At 43.8% G+C, this 14,834-nt stretch overlaps 1 protein-coding gene across 1 annotated transcript in view; it reads left to right on the forward strand.

Annotated features, from left to right (window-relative positions):
- Positions 1 to 1,302: 1,302 nt before the first annotated feature.
- Positions 1,303 to 14,834, forward strand: part of CD2AP (CD2 associated protein) — a 77,563-nt gene continuing 64,031 nt past the window's right edge. The window contains exon 1 of the mRNA XM_066314696.1: positions 1,303 to 1,523. Within this exon, the coding sequence (XP_066170793.1) occupies positions 1,520 to 1,523 (4 nt within the window). The 5' untranslated portion in view covers positions 1,303 to 1,519. The remainder of the gene's footprint in view (positions 1,524 to 14,834) is intronic.

Here is a 14,834-nt window from a genome sequence, read left to right on the forward strand (position 1 = left end):
AAGAGAACTCTCAGTCATCCAGTCCAACCTGTGACCAAGACATCACCATGTCAGCTAGACCCTGGCACTAAGTGCCATGTCCAGTCTTTGCTGAGCATTCCTCCAGGGATGGTGGCTCCACTTTTCTGAGCTACCCATTCCAGCGTGTAATCATGCTTTTTGTGAAAGGCTCCAACCTGAGCCCCCTCAGCCTCTCAAGATTTGAACTCCAGACCCAGAGGGGTACTTTGCACTGTGAAGCAGAGCAGGGATGTGGGGTGGCCCCAGCAGAGAAGGGAGTGGTGTGGGGGACGGCGCTGTTTATGAGCCATCGAGGCCAAAAAGGTAAAAGAAATCCCATGTGCATTAGGAAAAGCATTTCCAGCACATCAGAGAGGTGATCATGCACCTCAACTCAGCCTACTGAGGCAAATCTGGAGTGCTGTATCTTGTTCTGGCTCTGTGAGACATGGAGCTTCTGAAGTGAGTCCAGTGGAGACTATGGTGTTGATGAAGTGGAACATCTTTCTTACAAGGAAAGGCTGAGGGGACTGGGGCTATTCAGCCTCGAGAAAACTGAGAGGGGCCCCAACGCCAATCTGTCCCTGTGTGCAGGGAGGGCTCCGAGCAGGGCCCAGGCTCTGCTCCAGGGGGCTCAGCAATGGCACCAGAGGAACTGATGCCCAGCCAAGTTCCACCAGAACATGAGGAAGAACTTCTTTACTGTTCAGTGACCAAGCAATGAACAGATTGCCCAGAGAGAGCGTGGAGCCTCCCTCAGTGGAGATATTCTAGAACTGTCTAAACACAAACCCACGCCATGTACTTTGGGTAACTCTGCTTGAGCCGGGAGGTGGAACCACTGTGGTTCCTCCCAACCCGATCTATGCTGTGATTGCTTGAAGGGGGACTGTGAGGGATGTGAAGAGGGTGATGATGAGGAGGCTGATGAAGGCGCTGTGAGTGGGTTATGAGAGGGCTGTGAGGAGGTCATGAGAGAGCTGTGAGGAGGCTGCTTGGGGAGTGATGAGGGCCCTGTGAGGGGGTTATGGGGAGGGGGTTCGATGAGGACGATGATGAGAGGAGCGCTGAGGGGCTGATGGAAGCGGCTAACGCGGGCTCTAACGAGGGGGACGAGGCGGGTGTGACGAGAGGGCGGTGCCGGGGGGTTCCTCCCTGAGGGGCGGTCCCGGGACCTGGGCGAGTTCCCCGCGCGGGGCGGGGCCGAGTGGTGACGTCACCCCCGCCTGGCAACGGCGTGGGGGCGGTGGCGGCGCGCGGCTCTCGCGGGACTTGGCGCCCCCCGCCGTGGGCGGGGCGGAGCCGCCGGTGCCCGAGCTCGGCTGAGGCGGCAGCGGGAGCGGCGGGACGGGACGGGCGAGCGGCTCCTCTGCCCCGGGCCGCCTCTTCCCCGGGCCGCCCGCGGCTCGGAGCCGCCCCTTCTACGCCCGTAGCGTCACGGATGGAGCCGCAGTGCCCGGCTTGAGCGCGTCGGCGGGACCCGGAGCCGCTCCGCCGAGCCTGGGCGGGCGGACGCAGCATGGGTGAGCGCGGCGGGGAGGGCGGCGGGACCGGTCGCCTCTTCCCGCTTCTTCGGGGGCGCCTTCGCCGCTCTTTGTCTGAGGGGAGGGCGCGGACCCGCGGGGCCATGGGCAGCCCCCGAGGTGCCCGCGGCGGGAACGGTGCCGTAGCCGGGGGCCGGTGGAGGAGCTGCCGGGCCGGCGAGTGCGGCAGGTGCTCGGTGAGCGCTCCCTCCGGGGAGAGGCCGGGGCCGCTCCGTCCCGCTCGGCCGGTCCCGGGGGCTGCGGAGGGCGCGGGCTGGGAGAGGCGCGGGGGGTTCCGTGGCTTTCTGTGCCGAGAGCGAGGTGTACAGCAATCCCGGTGCTGCTTGGAGGGAGAGGCTTGGTGAAGCATAAGTTTTTATGGTTCAATCGAGCCCTTTCGCCCCTTTTTTTTTTTTTTTTTTCTTTTCCACTCAGCGTCAATTTGATCTGCGCTTTCGCCCATTTCCCCGCCAAGGCGAGAAGCACTCACTGTATTTTAAAGAGAGCGAATGGAGAACCACTGGGAATGTCTCTGAGTTCAGGTTCACACTGGAAACAGTCGGTTGTGATGGGTCTGGTTTTTAATGTAGGAGTCGGTATAGGGAAGTATGAACGAGTGACTTAGGCACCACTCTTGAGAGCCCTCTTTCATTAGCTGCTTCCCCTTTATAGAGGCTTTGGACCTCGCTGGAGTCCGAAACGGGTCATTTTGTGTGTCTGTGATACCCCCGCCCCGCTGTGCTGTGCTGTGCGGCGCCGCTGTACTCGTGGAGGGTGTGTGCCGGGGCGCGGGTGGCAGTGCCTTCAGTGCCCTGTGTGCTTATGCTGCTGTGCAAACATGCTCCGTCAGAACGGGAGTGAAGCTTTTGAAGCGAAGGGATACCTGGCTCTTGGATAGCTTTTCTGCCTCCCCGTTGTGCATAAAAATGAAGAAATGCACGGTGTGCCGATCAAACGTGCAGTTAGTGAAGCGAGACATGCTCCTCCTGGTTGGTGTTCTGCTGATTGTCAGGATCTGCTTTCGCTGTGTTCGTCTCAGTGGAAGTTGTCTTTTGGGGTCAGAGCGCAGTAAAAATGAAATCTGAAAATGGAAAGTGAAATTAGTGTTTTAAATTCTGGTGGAAACCAAACATCTCAGTTTTCAATGATTTTTGTGATTATTCAGAATAGGCGAGACTTGCTCTTCGTTTCTTTTCGGGCTGTATTATTTTATTTGCAAGTAAGAAATGTCTGCCCAGGTCATTGGAGGGGCCTGTGGTGGTAGTTCCTAAAGCATAAAGGCTTAGTGTGCTAATTAAACATATTGAACTCAGGCTATAGTGCTGAAATGAGGAATACCTCAGGACTGACATATGGTAGGCTTGAGTTACTGAAATCCTTAGTATACTCAATTAGTGTAGTTAGGAATACTGTATAAGGGCTGAGTACAGTTCATTGTGGTGTATGGTTATTCTGTGACATGATTTTATGTATTTTTGTCCTTAAGTTTCCTTTTCTAAAGGAAATCCTCTTCCGATGACCATAATGAGCATGTTATTACTGTTCTTGATGTGACTGAACTGAGTGAGTGCACACACTGTGTTGACTGTAGCTGTTGTGTGGGTTATTTTTTACCATAACAATTTGGGTATATGTGCAGTTATAGAGCAATTCCTGCCAGGATGATGGCCAAGCTCTAGAAAGGATTGTATAATAATCCCAGAGCCTTTTAAACAGATTTTCTTTGAAGGTGTTGTCCTTTATTCAGATTTCCAAGTATTTCTTCCTTGTGGTCGAAAGGTGTGAGGAATGTGCAATAAAACATCACTAAGAGTAAGGGTGGAAAAAGAAGTAACTGTAGCTTGCCCTGCACTCACGGTGATTAGTAGTTGCCTCACAGTTTACCTTGAGCAGTCATTAGTTAATTATTTTATTTCTGGCGTCATGGTAGAGCTGGCTCTTGATAAGAGATTGTCTTTTATGTTAACTTGTGGAAGGGATTTGACATGTAAGAGGTGGCTTAGAGGGGAGTGTTGAGGTATCTTTGACAAACTCCAGGATTTTTGAGGTTTATGGAGAAGTAAGAACAGCCAGTATGACTCTGGAGGAACCAAAAGGAGAAGGGCAGAAGTACAGAAGGCCTTGGAAACAAGTTCTCTCATGTTCTTCTGGTAGCTGGAAATTCATGTTTCAAGGGCACGTGTCATTCAGGTGTCTGAAGGATGGGGAGGGGGAGGTGATCAGAGGTGACACACACAAGACCATATAAAGTTACTGGTAATGTCCAGTGGCACCCTTCAGTCTGTCATTGTAATTCTCTGCCTTCTGCACTAGATTAATCCTGTATGTATGACTCTAGAAACAGCTTGAGAAACAGATTAAAGGGAAAAAATGTATTCAGATGTTCTAGGTGGACAAGACTTTATTTGATTGAATTGTCTTCTGCTGTCTTGGGTTGATACCAACTTGGAGAGATTAGCTTCCAGCTAATTCTTATATGGCCTTATAACTAAGAAGGAAATATTCCAGCAGCAGCTGATAAATTGCCTCAGTGGAATACTGAAATCCACTGAATGTCTGTCAGTGTCGTCTTAGTTACATGCATCTTCCCTATCTTTTTTATTTCCAAAAATTTGTGCAAAAATGTTGATTTGTGGTTCCCATGGTTAGTGTATTTGAATTTGCTACATGTGATCTTTGTAAAAATTTGTAATTTTGGAATACTTTGGGAAGCCAGATACGCTTCTTCATTGCCAACAGAATAAGTATAAATATATTTGGTCTACAGAGTTAGTTCATTGGACATTAAACTTGTGTGAAGCCTTTTGCTGACTTCATGTTGGCAACAAAAAACTATCTGGAAGGTTTTTGTAAGCAGGCTTAATACTTTGAACATATTGTTATGGAGACAGTGACAGTTTCAGTCTTCACCAGTAGTGTTCCAAGAGCCTGTTAGAACATTTCTTCAGGATTAGTTCTTCAATTCAAAAACAAACAAAAAGCTCTCACAGAATACTCCCCCCTGCCCAAAACCCAAAAATCCACTCTATACACCCCCAAGCAAATGCGATAGGATGGATGAAGAGTCCTGCTGCTGGTATTTTTACCAAGAAATAGGTAAGGTGGGATGTGCAGTCGAGCTTCAGTCAGATTTTATTGTAGAGTAAAATGTCAATATCAAAAGTCCAAATTGTTAAACCCTTCTATACTCAGGTACTTGAGCCAGATGTTGACCAACTGTCCTTGTGGTGCTCAGCAAAGTGATTTCTTAGTACCATTTCTTTATTGTAGACAAAACCATAAGGGAGGATGATGTAAAATTGACTGGAAGATCGGTGCCTGAGCTACTGGGAAACCAAATTACTGTAACTGGGAAGAGTTGGTGGATCCTGACTTTGGGTCAGGACAGCAAAAATCACATCAAAGGGTGCTAGAGATCCTGTCAGCTCAGCTTTTGTCTTTTTTTGTTTTTTGGGCTTTTTTTTTTCCCCCAAGAATGTAAGAACTGCTGTGCTGAGAGTCCTGACTGTGGAGACAGGAAAGAAAAGGATATGGAAAGCAGGTTTGTAGTGGAAAGTTGTGTGGTGTTTTTTTTCTTTTCTTTTAATAAAAACCCCTAGTCTGGCAGTTGGTGATTTATGAACTTTTTCAGAGGTGTTTGTGGTTTCACCAGATCATTTTTCACAGATGGTTCAAGTCTGTGGTTGTCCATCCCTGAGGGGCTCAAAAACACCCTGTGGTTTTTGCCAACCACCACTGTCTGTGACAGTGGGAGTCCCTGTTTAACATATATGGGGATGCATGGGGGAAATACATCCTTTCAGTGTGAGGGTTTCTTTTGCCCTAAAACTGCTCCTTGTTCTGCCAGATTCCTTTGTATTTTTGAGAAATGTTGGGTGGTTGATTGGTGGCGTCATACTGAGAAGTCTCTCTACATCTACTTTTGTCATGTGCCAGTCATTCCTCGTGCTTGTCACCTTTACTGGATAGTTATTTTAGTATCTTGTTGAAAAGAGTTCTTCATGTTATTTAAGAGTTAACTTCATGTAGGGGTGCAGTTATATTTGCTGTCTCGGTTTCTTTTTGAGTTTTCTTCTTTTTTCTAACAGTTCTGAAGAGCTTTAGTTTCAGCTAGGAAGGACCTTGCCCTTGAATTATCCTCACCTTCACCGGCTTTCTCCATTGTCTGTCTGTGCTTGTTGGTTTTTTTTTTTATCTCCCTCAGTGGGTTTTTGTTGCATAAACACAGGAAATGTGTGGTTGGGCACACTGGGCTGTGTGGGTGAGGTGGCTGCCTGCTCTGTCACAGCTCTGCTCTTCCCATTCATTGTGCTTCCCTGGAGATGCTGTCACCTATGACTGCTGGCCTGGTAGTTCCTTAACCTGGCTTGAGAAAAATGATTTGTTAGGAAAGAGCAGCAATGAAAATGCTTAAAGTGACTGAAATCATCTTGGCAGAAGTGGTGAGTCAATCAGGTGAAATGTGTTGCTAGTGGGTCTGGGGTTTCTATATGCTCTGATTGCTACCTGAGCACTTAAAATGTGTCTCTGCTCCTTGGCAGGGGCTTAACCTTTTTCTTCTGCCTCTTTTTAAAGTGGTATTTGTTTGGGTTTTTTTTTTTTTAAAGTGGCATCCTGTATTTTGTAAGGTAGCTCAATTGCATTCAGCTTTTTCTTTTCTGACATGTTTCCATAATGTTGCTTTTTGTTTCTACTCTGAATTGGGAATGTGCTAATGATCTAAAATGTATTCAGTGGAGGTGATGCCTGAGCCTTTGCTGTCCCTCACTTTGGATGTGGGGTGGTGACAAACAGATTTCCCCAGTGCCGTGGTGGTGGAAGCACAACCCTGCTTGAGCATCACCCATGGCTGTCCTGGTGCACTGGTGACAGCAGGACTAAAGCACTAAAATGGCCTTTCCAGCTGCCTCTTTCCTGGTGTGAACTCTTGCTATGTTAGTAAGTGTCCTTTTACCCTGAATTATTCCCTGTTTCTCAGGATAAACTTAATTTCACCAGCATTGCTATTTACTTTCTCTGACTAATACCAACAAGAGTTTTTGGGTGAGTTTGTGTTTTACTTCACTACTTCTATGCAGAATTGACTTTCTTCATGTGCAATCAAACTGAAATACCTTTTCAGAAATCTTGAACAAAGAAAATGATGCATTGTAGATGTTTTTGAACAAAAGTTAATGTCTTGCCACTGCCAGAGACCTAAATCAGACTGAAGGAAAAATCACAGTATGTGTCTGTCAGCCAAATGAGTTGAATCTTTCCACTTTTGGGGTGATGTACACTGTAGAGAGCATAATATGAGGTAATTTTGAATATTCAGTTCACTTTTCTTTAAGGAATATTTATTGCCTTTAATATGCTCATGACCCTGAGATTGGCTCAGTTCATCAGAGCCTTATGCTGAAAACACCAAGGGTATGAGTTTAGTCCCTGTATGAGCCTGTATTTATTTACGAGTTGGGCTCAGTGATCCTTGTGGGTCTCTTCCAACTCAGAATATTCTGTGAAATCTGTATTAGGCCAGGATTGCTTTCAGCAGAATAAATTAGAATATAATATTTTGAATAATTTTAAAAATGAAGCATTTTCCTTTAATTTTGGCAGTTTGCACAGTGCTGACCTGTGATGTTACAGGCGAGGGCTGCAGTTCCTCTCCACTTAGTGCTGAAGAGCTTCGTGATTGCAAATGGAGTTTAAATTTGACATTGTTGTTAAAGAAACTCTAAATCAATGTTATTGTGTGCATTGTTTTAACTAGATAAAGTGTTGCTTTGAATTATTTAAATGGCTTAGAATTACACTGTTTCTTAACAGTAAGTCACTGTAAACATACTTTGTGTCATTAGAGGCAAATAGTTTTGGAATTAAGCAGTGCTGGGCAATCTCATTATTTTTGCTTCTGCAGCAGCTGTGAATAGATATTTGTGGATGGGAGTTTTTAATGATTTTTTACTTTAATTTTAAATAAGGCAGTTTTGCTAGAGTTCCTGGAAACTTGCCTGACTTTCTATTTAAAGAAGATTTGAGTCATCAGTTTCTGCCTCTTTGATAAAATTACAAAGTGGTCAGCCTTTGTCAAATGTGTTTGGCTGTGGATATAGTTTGATCTTTTTAAGCTGGCACTGAAGTTAAGCCGGAGCCTTTGCTTACCTCTGGCTAATAAGCATTGTCCTCTTGCCTTGCTTGTATGGACCAAACAATCTGAAAGTCCCCTGTCTTCCTGAGGCAGCTTTGAGCCAGGCTGGCTGTCTGGACACTGAGACTGAGCTCATGGCTGCGGGAGGAGGAGGATGATGCTACTGACCCTGATCTCAGCTGCAGCACACTTTCACCACTTGTCAACTTGGCCCTGATAGGAATTTTTTGTTTTCCAGTTTTGACCCTTCAGTTCAGTTGTTGCTTTATTGGTAACATACCAGTTATACCTTCGTTCCTCTTAGTGTGTTTTTATTTCCCCAAGTTGCACTGTTTCTTCATTTTTCAGGAAAAATAAAAACTTGTCAGAATGTTTCAAGTTGTTTCTTTTCAGCGCATCTTTGGCACTCAGGGAGAAGAAGAAGAAGAATCTCCATCTTTGCTGCTTGAGGAGATAAAACTACTCATTTGATGAAGTGAAGGAGAATCTCGTCACTGAACTCTGAACTTGAGCTGTGAAGAGATTTGTTTTAAGGCTGCTTTGCACGTAATCTCCCTTGTCCCAAGTCCCGCAGTGGGTGCAGTTCCACGCTGTGCCTCACAGATAACTCCAGACTGCTGCTGGAGGGGCCTGGGCTGGGCAGTGCCTGTGTCTGCCCTGGCTCCAGTGCCAGCTTTGCCATCACATCAGCCAGCTGGATGGCCTCACTCTGGCTGCAGTCCTGACCTCCTGGGCAAGAGAGTGGCTGGGACTGAATTTCAGGAGTCAGGGAATGTAGAGTGTTTCTCCTTTTCCATTTTAACCTGCAGTTACTTTGCACTAGGTCCACACTAAAATTTCCTAAGAGTCTTCTGAGTGTCTGTATTAATTGCTCTCCCTGAGTGTTCACAATCCACAAAACTGGTTATTTCATAGCCTTCTTTTTCTGTATCTTTAAAGGGCTTTTGTTATCGCTCTTTTAAACCAGTCAAATGTTCCTTTTAAAATGTACCTCTAATTTGCAATTTTTTTATTGATTTAATAATACCTTTAAAGAGAAGACCGTTTGTAAGCAGCTAGAACCTGTTCCTGAGATGCCTTTTGTATTTCTGTAGGTGTTGGTTTTGGTTGTTCTCAATAATGTGTATGTCTTGAGAAGAGGACTGAGCACAGTACATAAAAATATGCATCTGTTCTTCTGTATCTTGATTTTCTGCAATTGGGCTGGACTTGCAATGTTCCCATCACTGAAATGCTTTTATGGAGTTTGGCTTATTTAGCACTATCATAAACCAGTAAATACAAGATAAAGTAGAATAGGCCTGCCTAAAACTTGAGGTAAATCACACTGCTGTTTGCACTCATTTTAACATCTAAATGTTTCTGTCAGGGAAGTTAGTAATTGCTACAACAAACTGCCAGGAGAATGCTAGATCCATCATTTCTTGGTATGGTCAATCCCTGGGTAATGTAGATATCAGTGTGTTCTTTAATCTCCCCTTTTGGCAGGTTTAGTGATCATGTGTCCACACAATGATCTAGTTAAAGACACTGGCCAGGGCTGAATCCAGCTGGAAGAGCACCAGCTGGCTGGTTTGGCAGCGAACTAGACTGACACACCCTGGAGCAGCACAACTGTGAGACCAGCACAGGGGAAGAGGTGGTGAAATGAGAATGAGTAGGGAGAGACCATGCAGGGTCACTCCTTCAGCCTCAGATTGTTGGAGTCACTATAAAACCCTGGTCTCTGTAAGTGACCAAAGCAATTGTTCCTGAAAAGCAGAGCCCATCTGTTTCCCTTTCCAAAGAGATTAAGTGAAGAATATTCTTTTGTTAAGAGATTTTGGTACAAGACCTGACAAAATGAGCGGGATTTACAAGCTGTGTTAGTGTCTGCAGGGTGGGCCATGGGCTGTTTGTTTGAAACCTCAGTGTCCCAAACAACACTTCTGGCTGTGTTCAGCTGGGCTGCTGCTGTTCTGAAGCCAGGTGGAACGAGATGCTGTGCTGCAAGTGAGGCAGTGGAAGTGCTGAGGTGAGCAAGGCTTTTGAAGCCATGAGGATAAAAGCAAATATGTTAATCCCATGCCCTCGTGGGTATGGTAGATAAGGAGGCAGCAGATTTTCTTGAGAAGTGCGAACAGCAGAATATAGCCTTTTAATTAAGGATAAATTATCATGAACTGTGCTGTTTTGCTCTTGAAAACCAAATACAAGGGTCCTTTGCCTGACCCACAGGTTACTGAAAATACATCTCATCCTTCAGCACAGGGAAGGAGAGTGTCTGTGAAGTGGAAGATTACACTAAAAACCATTACATTGACACATTCACATTATAAGAAGCCTAAGTATAACAGGGTTTGCTTTTACAGCCTACCAGTATCTGAATAAGGATGTGGTGCAAGGAAGTAAGGGAATTGGAAACCATCTGGAGGAGAGCTTGAAGGCGTTTCTTAAATCATTGTGTGCTATGGGGCTGTATATATATATATATATAAATTAACAGTATGGGGTTGTCAAGTAAAACAACAATTGAGAGTGTATAAAATCGCTTCCTCTTGTTTCCAGGTGCTCATCACTTTACTAGATGCTTATTTTATGGGAAGAGTTTGCTCTTTCAGTCTTAGTGCTTCATCCTTACTTGAGAGTGAACTATAAGGCACATGTGTGGATTGTAATGTAAGTAGCTTCTCATCTGTAAGTTGTAGGAGAAAACCTGCCCTGGTAGATAACCAGTAACAGAAAGCCTGAGGCTGGATGAGCAGTAGATGAAATAAAGCTGTTTATGAAATCAGAGATGTGCTCTCAGTAGAATAAGACAGCCTGCCATCTCCATGCAGCAAGGAGACTGTACTGGTTTCCCATCAACATAGAGTTCTGGATCCTGCTGTTCACTGCTGGATCCTGGTTTTTCAGTTCTGAGCAGTGACTGAAGTGGTAAATCCTGACCTTGGTGTTTGAAAAAGCCAAGGTTGTATTGCTGACTCTTCTCTCTTGATTTCACTTTGTTAATGTGTATATAGCTGGCGCCCCAGGATTATGCCTGTAGTTGTGAATATGTGGGAACAATCGAGAGTATTTCCTTTGTTTGTCTGAAATCCAAACTACTCCTTCAAGTGACTATGTTGAGAGCAGCAGAGGTGAGGGTTGGCTTTCTATGAACTTGCCTCATGTGCTTTGTCTCCTGATGGCAGCAACTGCTATCCCTTGCCCCAGACTGCTTTTCATAAACTCCTGTAAGGCCTCTGATCCCTTCTCAAATTCTTCAAATACCAATCGTGGTGTTACTATCAATTAGCTCTGCAAGATGCAGCACATGCTGTAGCTGCTTCCAAGCTGCATATTTGGTGATCAGCCAATCATCAGGTTAGAAGGGCAAGTGTTGGGGCAGTCCTGAAGTCTTTTCCTCAGGAAGGACTGAGATTTGAGTGTTTCAGTGCTGACTCTGAAAAAAACCCTATAAATAAAAAATGTACAGTTCTTATTTGAGAGATGCTGCTCTTCTGGCATGTTTCAGCTGAATGGATGTACAGGGGAAGAATTTTTGGGAGTGAAGCAGGAAGAAGGCAGGTAGGGATACTCACATCATGCTGATTTCTTCAAATGCTCAAGATTTTGACCAAATATCTAAAAAACTCCACAGTGAATGGGGTGGGTGATGATTGGTGTGCTGCAGTAGTAATGAGCTGCCTTACTGTCTACCAGGGGGCACAGGCAGCCAGCAGGTCATGGGAAATGTTGTTCCCTGCTCCCTGGCACTCACAAGACTGTCTCTAAAATGCTGTGTCCAGTTTTGCTCCTCCCTCCCCTCAAATGCAGTGGGGATGCCACTGAACTGGAGAGTTGAGGGTGGTTGGGAGGCTGGTGGATAATGGTGTGCAAGAAGTAGGTGTAGCTTGGAGAGGAGAACAACCTACTCACCTTGGAGGCACAGTGAAAAATTGTGAGCTAATGCCTGCAAGTTAGAACGGTGGTAATTCCTACTGAATATAATGTGGGAAAATGATTATGAAATTCAGTATCAGAAAAGGTGCTTGGGGTGGCTGTTTTATCTCCATCCTTTCAAGACTTGTAAAATTTAGCTGGACAAAGCCTTGAGCAACCTGATTTGACTTTGAGATTAACCTTGCTCTGACCAGTTTGGAATAAGTGACCTCCAGAGGTCCTTTCAAACCCTGTTTTCCTGTGATTGGAAGTGTTGCAAACCGTGCAGGTTGAAATCATGATCTTAATAAGAATTACTTTAATCCTTCTAAATACATGTAGAAATAGATATTTGAAGGACTTGATCTCTGAACTTTTAGAACATGATTGACCTGATGAAACAATTTTGCCTCTTTTAAAAACTGTCTGAGATTGTAGAGTGCCTTTGAGCACTTGCTGTTTTGACTGGCTTGTGTAAAAATCCATTTCATAAGGATTTCTTTCTGTGCTTTTCCACCAGAAATTTAGTTTGTTGTCTTGACTAAAATGCCTACACTAAAAAGTAAATGAACTTTATGTCACAATTAGTATGCCCTGACAGCATGGAGTCAGATTCAAACACTTGTTCCTGTTGTAATGCTAAGCATATTTTGTGGTTTTTGCAAGATTCCAATCTGGGACCATTCAGACTCTTGCATCATGTCTGTTTTTACAGATGAAGGGAACACTTTGTGCATGCTCTGAATAATGCTTTTAAGTTCCTGTAAATTTATTTCAAAGCCAGATTCTTGCCATGTTTGCTCAAGTACTAATTGTCATTCAGAATTAGAGATGTGCCAAATTGTCTATCAGAGCATTTCTGCATTTCTTTGGAGCGTAAAAGGAGTTTTCATTTAAACCCAAAAGGCTTTCAGAGATTTTCTTGTTTTCATAACTCTTGAATTCATAACCTGGGGCTATGATCATGATGCCCTTTTTGGCTGGGAGAATCCTGGAAAAAAATCTGCAGGAGGAGCTGAAACTTTTGTAGTAGTGTGGAGTCCTGATACAAGAAAGGAAACTTCAAATACAATTTTTTATTTTTCAGGGGAATGAATTTGTAGAAAGAGTTGTCAGAATAGCAACCGTGTCTTAAGCTTCAAACTTATTTTTCTGAGCTAATTATCTAGTGGAGGCTTTAAGGGAACAGATAAATATGGTGTTGACTTCAAGGTACTTTCACTGCTTATTTGGTTCTTAGGATTTGAACAAAATATAAATGACGTGTGATTCTTTTGTTCTTCAGTGCTTTTTGGCATGGCTTTGTTTTAGCAGAATTTGTAATTCAGTGTTTTGTGACTCACCTTAAATATTTTGCCAAGTAGATGTTATAAAATTAACTTAAGGGACGGAACAGAGGAAGAGGCATAAATCTATATATGGAACAGTGTCTGAGTTGTGGCTTTAGAAAATGTGGTTTTTTTTTTTGTTTTGTTTTTTTTTTTTTTTTTTTTTTTTTTTTAATACATTCCCCTGTGCCCTCAAAGATCTCTGATTTCTCTGCAATGTGAATTAGGGACATTTTTTCATTCTGTTTGTGGACACATTTGCTGCCTTACTTGCAGGTGTCACTTCTCATTTCCAGGCTGGTTTCTTGTTCTGAGCTCTGCTCAGACTGAGGGAAATGGCAGGCAGCACAAACCATCACTTTCTGCTTCATGTCGCTTCCCAGGAGAAACATTTTGACCTCCTCTATCCATATAAGGTATTAAATACCTGGAGATGGTTGTGGTTTTATTCTGATACTTCCATTTCCTGTCTTGTACTGTAAATGGAAGAGCCCAGCAATTCCACTCATACAAGTGAGGGGGTAAATTAAATCCACAATTATAATGTTTATGAAATTTATGACTGAGTTTAAGACAAGTATTTCTGGTAATGTTGGAGGAAACATGACAGGGTACTTCTTCTAGAGTTAATAAATCTGCAGTGAAGTATCCCTAAAACATTTTTCTTCCCATCTGGCTGGCAATGGTGACTTATCATCTACAGCATACAGTTGTAAAATTGTGGGGGAGTGTGTGAAGACAATTTGCTTTAGGTAAGTGAGAATTGACAAGCATTCAATTTGCAGTTGTGTTTTATCTTATACAGTGTTAAGCACTATAATGCACTCCAGAAAATTACAGGAGCTTGGAGTAGGGAAATGAGGCATATGTAGTTTGTGTTTTTTGGGGCAGGCTGCCGGGCAGAGTTCCTACTATACTGTTAATTTCCTTCTCAAAGTCTTGCTAATTGCACCCGGGCCAGCATAAGAAACTGGTGTTTGCTGTGGTGGTTGCTGTGAGAATGCAACGAGTTTCTCATTAGTTGAAGTAATTTGGGAGGAAAAGCCTGCATTTTAAACTGTTTTCAACTGCTCATTTTCCTAATTATTTCAGGCATTCTTTCTGGGCTGTAAAATTCAACACAAACTTTTTATTAAAAATGCTTGGTGAGTCATATCTTGAAGAATGCACCATTGCTTTACCCGATCTAAAAATGCCAAGCAGATCCAGGGTGTCTTCCAGATGGACAAATTTTGTGCTGACAGAACCAAGTCTCCTGGCTTTAGACTGTCTGCTATTTTTGTTTTTATTTTCCTTTTTTTTAGGCAAGCTATGGATGTTGAGGAATTGTTGCTTTAAGCAGAAGATATTTGTGCTAGAATTGGGTGATGTAGCACAGAGCAAGTTACAAAAGAAGTAAGGAAAAATAGCAGATACTGCAGGGTGAACAGAAAAAAAAGGAAAAAGAAACTTTGTTCAAGTTGCCTTGTTTATTCAAGTTGCCTTGAGACACTGGCACAGGCTGCTCAGAAAAGCTGCAGATGTTTCATCCCTGGAAGTGTTCAAAGCCAGGCTGGGTGGGGCTTGGAGCAACCAAGTCTGGTGGAAGGTGTCCCTGTGCATGGATGGTCTTTACAGACCCTTCCAACCCAAGCTATCCTATGATTCAGGCACAGATATCTTTTATGTTATTTTTGATTATAGACCATACAAATAAATGAACAAATCCCTGTCCTCAATATGTTCTTTTTCAGAAACATCTTGTAACTTCCACAAGATTTCTCATGTCCTTCACTGAAGTTTCTTACTTACACTTTTGATTTTACCTTTACAGCTGACAGGAAATTCTGCAGAAGTTGGCCAAACTGAAATTAGTTGCTGCCACTAAACACTTCTCTTAAAAATACCTTCTCACTGCCATGCCACTGAGATCTGAATCACAAACTGTCAGACAGTACAATCCCCAGC

This window comes from Sylvia atricapilla, chromosome 3 (genome assembly GCF_009819655.1).
Source record: "Sylvia atricapilla isolate bSylAtr1 chromosome 3, bSylAtr1.pri, whole genome shotgun sequence".
Lineage (NCBI taxonomy): Eukaryota > Metazoa > Chordata > Aves > Passeriformes > Sylviidae > Sylvia > Sylvia atricapilla.